Source organism: Pangasianodon hypophthalmus, chromosome 27, assembly GCF_027358585.1.
Source record: "Pangasianodon hypophthalmus isolate fPanHyp1 chromosome 27, fPanHyp1.pri, whole genome shotgun sequence".
NCBI lineage: Eukaryota > Metazoa > Chordata > Actinopteri > Siluriformes > Pangasiidae > Pangasianodon > Pangasianodon hypophthalmus.
Genome location: NC_069736.1, coordinates 4,234,578 through 4,245,626, shown reverse-complemented (window position 1 = coordinate 4,245,626; position 11,049 = coordinate 4,234,578). Strand labels below are relative to the sequence as shown.

The following is an 11,049-nucleotide window of genomic DNA, read 5'->3' as shown; positions in this document are numbered from 1 at the left end:
AGTCTGTTTGGGTAAGAGTCTATCAGCATGGTACATCTTGACTTGGCAATATTTTCCCACTCTTTCTTGCAGAAACATTCTAGAGCCTTCAAATTGTAAGGGCATCTCCTGTGCACAGCCTGCTTCAGGTCACCCCACAGATTTTTAGCTGGACTCAGGTCTGGGCTTTGGCTAGGTCATTCAAAAACATTGATCTTCTTTTGGTTAAGCCATTCCTTTGTTGATTTGGATGTATGTTTTGGGTCACTGTCATGCTGAAAGGTGAAATTCCTTTTCATCTTCAGCTTTCTAGCAGACACCTGAAGGTTTTGCACTAAGACTGACAGATATTTGTAGGTATTAATGATTCCCTCCACCTTGAAAAAAGCCCCAGTTCTGGCTGAAGAAAAGCAGCTCTAAAGCATGATGCTGCCACCACCATGCTTCACTGTGGGGATGGTGTACTTTTGGTGATGTGCTTTTTTTTTTTTTTTTTGGCACCAAACATACCTTTTGGAACTATGGAATTATTATAACTTTTGGAATTGGTCTCTTCAGACCATAACACATTTTGCCACATGGTTTGGGGTGATTTAGTTGAGCTTTTTAGTTTTTTTTTTTGTGAGAAAGGGCTAGCCACCCTACCCCATAGCCCAGACATGTGAAGAATATGAGAGATTGTTGTCACATGCAAGAGTAATCAGTACTCGTCAGATATTCCTGCAGCTCCTTTAATGTTGCTGTAGGTCTCTTGCAGCCTCCCTGGTAAGGTTTTGTCTTGCCCTTTTGTAAATTTTGGAGGGATGCCCTGTTCTTGGTCACTGTGGTGCTCCATTTTCTCCACTTGTTGATGATGGCCTTGATGGTGTTCCATGGTTTATCTAATGTTCTGGAAATTCTTTTATACCCCTCTCCTGATCAGAGCATGTGAGCAGAGCGGAGAGGGGAGCAAACATTACAGTTCAGTTGGAAACCAGATGGACAGGGATGTTTTGGCTCTGAAGTGCCATCTAGTGGATGCGATTTTTAATCCTTAAACTCATACTTGCACGTAATGTGAGCCTGTACTCTAGGCGGCGCTGTCACCAGTGATGCCGACTCTTTTCAGAGGAAAGTAGCTAGATGATGTCACAGGCTAATTTGCATATTAATTATTCATCATTGGCTTATCAAATTTCAAATTAGGGTGGATGAAGAAAGAAGATTTTCACTTAAAACAGAATAGAATTTTCTTACAATAGAAAATAATGGATTATTTATTTCTTAACTAATAAGATCTGTTAAGCACAACACAGTCAGGCATTACACTCTGATGGTAAGTTGAGTGACCCTGCTCTCTCAGCTAGTATATCAGCAGAATTTTCACTAAAAGCATTTCTGAAGTGTTTTAGCATATTCTGGCTGATCCTCACGGGCCCCTCACATAGTATGTATATATAATTATTATTCATTTCATGTATAATAATATATAGGTATATCTACAGTATGTTTTCATAAAGTAACAAGTGTCAAATTTAATACATTTTCAGTTCAAAATTAGATTCAGTATACTGTCTGCTAATCACATTGCTTTAACATTGACAGTGACATTTTTGTACTTTGACTAACATTTCACATTACACATTAACATACACATTTAATTTTCCCATCCGTGTTAAACTTGAAATAAAAGCCTGAGGTGCACAGTAAAATGTTCACACACTTTATTGCCAACATTACACTTAATTTGATTATTACTCTGAATTATCATTTGTTTATTTAAAGCAGTAATGCTGGGCACAATGCAAACCTTTTGCAATGCAACCCAGTCTTTGATGCAGCTCTAGCAGCTTATTTTGAGCAAACATATCTTTGTTCAACTGTGCTCAAGATAATATCATTAACCAACGTTTAGAGGTTACAGCAGAAATTCCAGCCCAAACAAACAACCCAAAAGTCATCCAAAAAATTTGGACATTGAAAAAAGGGACATATTTTGCTCAGCCTTTGTGTGGGGAAACAAGTATTTCACACGCATTTCTGATGTACGGACTTTATCTGGTCTATAATCCCTCTTTCCCTCTCTCAATCTTTGAAATATACCTTACAATAGAAATGGTTCAGGACATCGTAGACACACTGTCTGCACTTACACACTGTCTTGCATACGTTTATTAGATTTATTTCCAATTGTTTGCATTAAAATAAGATCCTGGCAGGTGCAAAAAAAATTTTTTAAACTAGCCCAATCTGGCAACCCTGTCATTAACTGTCTGTTCACTGCTGTTCCACTAGAGTGAGCATGAGGCAGCATGATTCTTGCCCCAATAGGCCTCTATTAGTGCTTGTTGCAGTTACTCTTTTTGACCACTAGGTGCATAATAACTCTACAGAAGCTAAATGGAGCTGTGAACACGCTGCCCCATGATTGCAGAACATCTAGAAAGGTGAGCAAATCAATGGAACATCGGCTTATACCTGTCAAATAGAAACATTTTTAAAATTGTTTGTCACTCGGGGTAAGTAATTAGTACCTCAATGTAATTTATATTTGTTGAACAGCTGATATAAATGGTGGGGTTCTGCACCACCTGCCCCTATGGTCGAGCCACCACTGGTTTGGTTCAATGACTGTCTCCAAATCATTGAAATATTACATTTAGCCTGCTTTCCCCCCCCCCTGCATTTGCCAGCATTTCTTTATCGTCTGCCTTGCTGTTTTTCCACCGCTGGACTAGACGACATCCCCACTGCGACAACTAGGGACTGTATTAATCGAATAACAAGAAGATTAATTACAGTGTGAAAAAAAAGCTACACCCAGTCCACTGTGTAACTAGAGTAGAGACTATGTTATATTTGAATGGGATTATGCTGTGTAAAATCAAATCAGAATGCTGAACATTATTCACACTACACAATATTACAGACTACAATAAAACCCCCTTACCTTCTCATTTACAATTCTTCATGTTGATGTAGGTTTTCTGAAAACATATACTTGTCCTTAAGGACCTTTACAAACCTGTGCAGTTACCAAGAATGGCACTTAAAGCAAAGTGAGAGGCTAGAATTGGTGCAAAGAAATTTTTGCTGTGAGTACAAAAGCACTTTCAGGAACTCATTTCACTTTGATGAATTTGCTCAGCCTTCTTAAAACTATTTGAAAATAATCATAAATTGACACAAAGGGATACTGGTTTCTTCACTTACCCATGAGCTCTGTATACAATGGATCCCACTTTGTTGCTGTCAGAAACATGAACAGAAGATCCTGGAAGAGATTAAACAGTATGTTTTTCACTCTCTGTGGGAAATCCATCTGATTCGTGTAGCCCAGGCTGACCGATGGAACATAAGAGGCAGGTGTTGGCAGCTGCCCACAGAGTCGCTCCATAGAACTCCCAAAACTGAATCTCAGACTGACGATAAACGGCAGGTTCAGTTTCAGAGCTAGAAGTGCCCTGCACATATACATGGGGTCTGTCAGAAGAACGTCAAACTGTTCCTTTCTCCACTTCTCCAGCAGATCTTCCCGTGCAAAAAGCTCCCTGCACATTACCTGATTCTGCTCTATGGTTTTGTCAAGGACCTCCTTTATCTTTAGAAAGACCTGAATCATGTTGTCATTTGGCACTTCATTTACCCAATACTTGAACATTAGGTCCAAATTATTAAAAATGTCTTGTTTGGTGTAGGGCACCTGTATGATCTCCACGTTGTAGCCTGGAGACTGATCTGTCCTTACAGATGGTGTAGCACTGTGGGTAACTACTGTCACACTGTGTCCTCTCGCTATGAGTTCATCTATGATGACATTAATGTTGAGCCAGTGGCTAAAATCCGCAGGCCAGACGAGAATCTTCCCTGCTGTCACACACAGTGGAGTCTGGCTCAGACTGAGCAGAAGGAAAAGACAGAGAGCAGCTCTCTCACATGCACTCATGATGGCTGCAAAATCAGGTATCTTACCTCACACACCAAACTTCAGAGCACTTCTGCCAAACTCAAACACGGCCCACTGCCTCGTTTCAGTCAGCCAGTGAGCAACTTGCCAAAAAATAGTACTGAAATGGTTCACTACTCAGCACTTCCACACTGTCTACGAATCACAGCAAAGCGTAGAAACCACCCACGTTATGCACAGCACGCACGGGCTCACAGTGCTGAAGGCTGGTTTATCCAATGGGTATAAAAGGTAGACACACCTCTCACAAAGGTATTTGTGATGTAAAAATCGAAACAAAGATAAATCATATCAGAACATTTCCGTCTTAAAGGTAAAAATTACAATCTGTACGTCTGTACAATCTGTACAAATTACAATCTGTACAAAAAGCACAATCTGTAATGCCACAGAAAACCAAACTGACACATTTCAGAGAAAAAAGATAAAAATAAAAAATAATAACCTACACCCCTGAACTAATACTCAGTTGAAGCACCCTTTGATTTTATTCCACCACTCAGTCTGTTTGGGTAAGAGTCTATCAGCATGGTACATCTTGACTTGGCAATATTTTCTCACTCTTTCTTGCAGAAACATTCTAGATCCTTCAAATTGTAAGGGCATCTCCTGTGCACAGCCTGCTTCAGGTCACCCCACAGATTTTTAGCTGGACTCAGGTCTGGGCTTTGGCTAGGTCATTCAAAAACATTGATCTTCTTTTGGTTAAGCCATTCCTTTGTTGATTTGGATGTATGTTTTGGGTCACTGTCATGCTGAAAGGTGAAATTCCTTTTCATCTTCAGCTTTCTAGCAGACACCTGAAGGTTTTGCACTAAAATTGACTGATATTTGTAGGTATTAATGATTCCCTGCACCTTGAAAAAAGCCCCAGTTCTGGCTGAAGAAAAGCAGCTCTAAAGCATGATGCTGCCACCACCATGCTTCACTGTGGGGATGGTGTTCTTTTGGTGATGTGCTTTTTTTTTTTTTTTTGGCACCAAACATACCTTTTGGAATTATGGAATTATTATAACCTTTGGAATTGGTCTCATCAGACCATAACACATTTTGCCACATGGTTTGGGGTGATTTAGTTGAGCTTTTTAGTTTTTTTTTGTGAGAAAGGGCTTCTGTCTAGCCACCCTACCCCATAGCCCAGACATGTGAAGAATATGAGAGATTGTTGTCACATGCAGAGAGTAATCAGTACTCGTCAGATATTCCTGCAGCTCCTTTAATGTTGCTGTAGGTCTCTTGCAGCCTCCCTGGTAAGTTTTTGTCTTGCCCTTTTGTAAATTTTGGAGGGATGCCCTGTTCTTGGTCACTGTGGTGCTCCATTTTCTCCACTTGTTGATGATGGCCTTGATGGTGTTCCATGGTTTATCTAATGTTCTGGAAATTCTTTTATACCCCTCTCCTGATCAGAGCATGTGAGCAGAGCGGAGAGGGGAGCAAACATTACAGTTCAGTTGGAAACCAGATGGACAGGGATGTTTTGGCTCTGAAGTGCCATCTAGTGGATGCCATTTTTAATCCTTAAACTCATACTCGCATGTAATGTGAGCCTGTACTCTAGGAGGCGCTGTCACCAGTGATGCCGACTCTTCAGAGGAAAGTAGCTAGATGATGTCACAGGCTAATTTGCATATTAATTATTCATCATTGGCTTAGCAAATTTCAAATTAGGGTGCATGAAGAAAGAAGATTTTCACTTAAAACAGAATAGAATTTTCTTACAATAGAAAATAATGGATTATTTATTTCTTAACTAATAAGATCTGTTAAGCACAACACAGTCAGGCATTACACTCTGATGGTAAGTTGAGTGACCCTGCTCTCTCAGCTAGTATATCAGCAGAATTTTCACTAAAAGCATTTCTGAAGTGTTTTAGCATATTCTGGCTGATCCTCACGGGCCCCTCACATAGTATGTATATATAATTATTATTCATTTCATGTATAATAATATATAGGTATATCTACAGTATGTTTTCATAAAGTAACAAGTGTCAAATTTAATACATTTTCAGTTCAAAATTAGATTCAATATACTGTCTGCTAATCACATTGCTTTAACATTGACAGTGACATTTTTGTACTTTGACTAACATTTCACATTACACATTAACATACACATTTAATTTTCCCATCCGTGTTAAACTTGAAATAAAAGCCTGAGGTGCACAGTAAAATGTTCACACACTTTATTGCCAACATTACACTTAATTTGATTATTACTCTGAATTATCATTTGTTTATTTAAAGCAGTAATGCTGGGCACAATGCAAACCTTTTGCAATGCAACCCAGTCTTTGATGCAGCTCTAGCAGCTTATTTTGAGCAAACATATCTTTGTTCAACTGTGCTCAAGATAATATCATTAACCAACGTTTAGAGGTTACAGCAGAAATTCCAGCCCAAACAAACAACCCAAAAGTCATCCAAAAAATTTGGACATTGAAAAAAGGGACATATTTTGCTCAGCCTTTGTGTGGGGAAACAAGTTTTTTACACGCATTTCTGATGTACGGACTTTATCTGGTCTATAATCCCTCTTTCCCTCTCTCAATCTTTGAAATACATCTTACAGTAGAAATGGTTCAGGACATCGTAGACACACTGTCTGCACTTACACACTGTCTTGCATACATTCATTAGATTTATTTCCAATTGTTTGCATTAAAATAAGATCCTGGCAGGTGCAAAAAAAATTTTTTAAACTAGCCCAATCTGGCAACCCTGTCATTAACTGTCTGTTCACTGCTGTTCCACTAGAGTGAGCATGAGGCAGCATGATTCTTGCCCCAATAGGCCTCTATTAGTGCTTGTTGCAGTTACTCTTTTTGACCACTAGGTGCATAATAACTCTACAGAAGCTAAATGGAGCTGTGAACACGCTGCCCCATGATTGCAGAACATCTAGAAAGGTGAGCAAATCAATGGAACATCGGCTTATACCTGTCAAATAGAAACATTTTTAAAATTGTTTGTCACTCGGGGTAAGTAATTAGTACCTCAATGTAATTTATATTTGTTGAACAGCTGATATAAATGGTGGGGTTCTGCACCACCTGCCCCTATGGTCGAGCCACCACTGGTTTGGTTCAATGACTGTCTCCAAATCATTGAAATATTACATTTAGCCTGCTTTTCCCCGCCTGCATTTGCCTGCATTTCTTTATCGTCTGCCTTGCTGTCCCCACTGCGACAACTAGGGACTGTATTAATCGAATAACAAGAAGATCAATTACGGTGTGAAAAAAAAGCTACACCCAGTCCACTGTGTAACTAGAGTAGAGACTATGTTATATTTGAATGGGATTATGCTGTGTAAAATCAAATCAAATCAGAATGCTGAACATTATTCACACTACACAGTATTACAGACTACAATAAAACCCCCTTACCTTCTCATTTACAATTCTTCATGTTGATGTAGGTTTTCTGAAAACATATACTTGTCCTTAAGGACCTTTACAAACCTGTGCAGTTACCAAGAATGGCACTTAAAGCAAAGTGAGAGGCTAGAATTGGTGCAAAGAAATTTTTGCTGTGAGTACAAAAGCACTTTCAGGAACTCATTTCACTTTGATGAATTTGCTCAGCCTTCTTAAAACTATTTGAAAATGATCATAAATTGACACAAAGGGATACTGGTTTCTTCACTTACCCATGAGCTCTGTATACAATGGATCCCACTTTGTTGCTGTCAGAAACATGAACAGAAGATCCTGAAAGAGATTAAACAGTATGTTTTTCACTCTCTGTGGGAAATCCATCTGATTCGTGTAGCCCAGGCTGACCGATGGAACATAAGAGGCAGGTGTTGGCAGCTGCCCACAGAGTCGCTCCATAGAACTCCCAAAACTGAATCTCAGACTGACGATAAACGGCAGGTTCAGTTTCAGAGCTAGAAGTGCCCTGCACATATACATGGGGTCTGTCAGAAGAACGTCAAACTGTTCCTTTCTCCACTTCTCCAGCAGATCTTCCCGTGCAAAAAGCTCCCTGCACATTACCTGATTCTGCTCTATGGTTTTGTCAAGGACCTCCTTTATCTTTAGAAAGACCTGAATCATGTTGTCATTTGGCACTTCATTTACCCAATACTTGAACATTAGGTCCAAATTATTAAAAATGTCTTGTTTGGTGTAGGGCACCTGTATGATTTCCACGTTGTAGCCTGGAGACTGATCTGTCCTTACAGATGGTGTAGCACTGTGGGTAACTACTGTCACACTGTGTCCTCTCGCTATGAGTTCATCTATGATGACATTAATGTTGAGCCAGTGGCTAAAATCCGCAGGCCAGACGAGAATCTTCCCTGCTGTCACACACAGTGGAGTCTGGCTCAGACTGAGCAGGAGGAAAAGACAGAGAGCAGCTCTCTCACATGCACTCATGATGGCTGCAAAATCAGGTATCTTACCTCACACACCAAACTTCAGAGCACTTCTGCCAAACTCAAACACGGCCCACTGCCTCATTTCAGTCAGCCAGTGAGCAACTTGCCAAAAAATAGTACTGAAATGGTTCACTACTCAGCACTTCCACACTGTCTACGAATCACAGCAAAGCGTAGAAACCACCCACGTTATGCACAGCACGCACGGGCTCACAGTGCTGAAGGCTGGTTTATCCAATGGGTATAAAAGGTAGACACACCTTTCACAAAGGTATTTGTGATGTAAAAATCGAAACAAAGATAAATCATATCAGAACATTTCCGTCTTAAAGGTAAAAATTACAATCTGTACGTCTGTACAATCTGTACAAATTACAATCTGTACAAAAAGCACAATCTGTAATGCCACAAAAAACCAAACTGACACATTTCAGAGAAAAAAGATAAAAATAAAAAATAATAACCTACACCCCTGAACTAATACTCAGTTGAAGCACCCTTTGATTTTATTCCACCACTCAGTCTGTTTGGGTAAGAGTCTATCAGCATGGTACATCTTGACTTGGCAATATTTTCCCACTCTTTCTTGCAGAAACATTCTAGAGCCTTCAAATTGTAAGGGCATCTCCTGTGCACAGCCTGCTTCAGGTCACCCCACAGATTTTTAGCTGGACTCAGGTCTGGGCTTTGGCTAGGTCATTCAAAAACATTGATCTTCTTTTGGTTAAGCCATTCCTTTGTTGATTTGGATGTATGTTTTGGGTCACTGTCATGCTGAAAGGTGAAATTCCTTTTCATCTTCAGCTTTCTAGCAGACACCTGAAGGTTTTGCACTAAAATTGACTGATATTTGTAGGTATTAATGATTCCCTCCACCTTGAAAAAAGCCCCAGTTCTGGCTGAAGAAAAGCAGCTCTAAAGCATGATGCTGCCACCACCATGCTTCACTGTGGGGATGGTGTTCTTTTGGTGATGTGCTTTTTTTTTTTTTTTTGGCACCAAACATACCTTTTGGAATTATGGAATTATTATAACCTTTGGAATTGGTCTCATCAGACCATAACACATTTTGCCACATGGTTTGGGGTGATTTAGTTGAGCTTTTTAGTTTTTTTTTTGTGAGAAAGGGCTTCTGTCTAGCCACCCTACCCCATAGCCCAGACATGTGAAGAATATGAGAGATTGTTGTCACATGCAGAGAGTAATCAGTACTCGTCAGATATTCCTGCAGCTCCTTTAATGTTGCTGTAGGTCTCTTGCAGCCTCCCTGGTAAGTTTTTGTCTTGCCCTTTTGTAAATTTTGGAGGGATGCCCTGTTCTTGGTCACTGTGGTGCTCCATTTTCTCCACTTGTTGATGATGGCCTTGATGGTGTTCCATGGTTTATCTAATGTTCTGGAAATTCTTTTATACCCCTCTCCTGATCAGAGCATGTGAGCAGAGCGGAGAGGGGAGCAAACATTACAGTTCAGTTGGAAACCAGATGGACAGGGATGTTTTGGCTCTGAAGTGCCATCTAGTGGATGCCATTTTTAATCCTTAAACTCATACTCGCATGTAATGTGAGCCTGTACTCTAGGAGGCGCTGTCACCAGTGATGCCGACTCTTCAGAGGAAAGTAGCTAGATGATGTCACAGGCTAATTTGCATATTAATTATTCATCATTGGCTTAGCAAATTTCAAATTAGGGTGCATGAAGAAAGAAGATTTTGACTTAAAACAGAATAGAATTTTCTTACAATAGAAAATAATGGATTATTTATTTCTTAACTAATAAGATCTGTTAAGCACAACACAGTCAGGCATTACACTCTGATGGTAAGTTGAGTGACCCTGCTCTCTCAGCTAGTATATCAGCAGAATTTTCACTAAAAGCATTTCTGAAGTGTTTTAGCATATTCTGGCTGATCCTCACGGGCCCCTCACATAGTATGTATATATAATTATTATTCATTTCATGTATAATAATATATAGGTATATCTACAGTATGTTTTCATAAAGTAACAAGTGTCAAATTTAATACATTTTCAGTTCAAAATTAGATTCAGTATACTGTCTGCTAATCACATTGCTTTAACATTGACAGTGACATTTTTGTACTTTGACTAACATTTCACATTACACATTAACATACACATTTAATTTTCCCATCCATGTTAAACTTGAAATAAAAGCCTGAGGTGCACAGTAAAATGTTCACACACTTTATTGCCAACATTACACTTAATTTGATTATTACTCTGAATTATCATTTGTTTATTTAAAGCAGTAATGCTGGGCACAATGCAAACCTTTGGCAATGCAACCCAGTCTTTGATGCAGCTCTAGCAGCTTATTTTGAGCGAACATATCTTTGTTCAACTGTGCTCAAGATAATATCATTAACCAACGTTTAGAGGTTACAGCAGAAATTCCAGCCCAAACAAACAACCCAAAAGTCATCCAAAAAATTTGGACATTGAAAAAAGGGACATATTTTTCTCAGCCTTTGTGTGGGGAAACAAGTATTTCACATGCATTTCTGATGTATGGACTTTATCTGGTCTATAATCCCTCTTTCCCTCTCTCAATCTTTGAAATATACCTTACAATAGAAATGGTTCAGGACATCGTAGACACACTGTCTGCACTTACACACTGTCTTGCATACGTTTATTAGATTTATTTCCAATTGTTTGCATTAAAATAAGATCCTGGCAGGTGCAAAAAAATTTTTTAAACTAGCCCAATCTGGCA

General features: G+C 39.3%; 1 protein-coding gene across 1 annotated transcript; it reads right to left on the bottom strand.

The window, feature by feature from the left end:
* Positions 1–5,022: 5,022 nt before the first annotated feature.
* Positions 5,023–8,534, bottom strand: LOC128317581 (UDP-glucuronosyltransferase 2B33-like). The gene is made up of 2 exons (XM_053230229.1): positions 7,578–8,534; positions 5,023–7,431 (listed from the first exon to the last, which is right to left on the bottom strand). Exons 1-2 carry the CDS (start codon positions 8,308–8,310, stop codon positions 7,382–7,384), a joined length of 783 nt encoding a protein of 260 aa, XP_053086204.1. The 5' UTR covers positions 8,311–8,534; the 3' UTR covers positions 5,023–7,381.
* Positions 8,535–11,049: the final 2,515 nt, after the last annotated feature.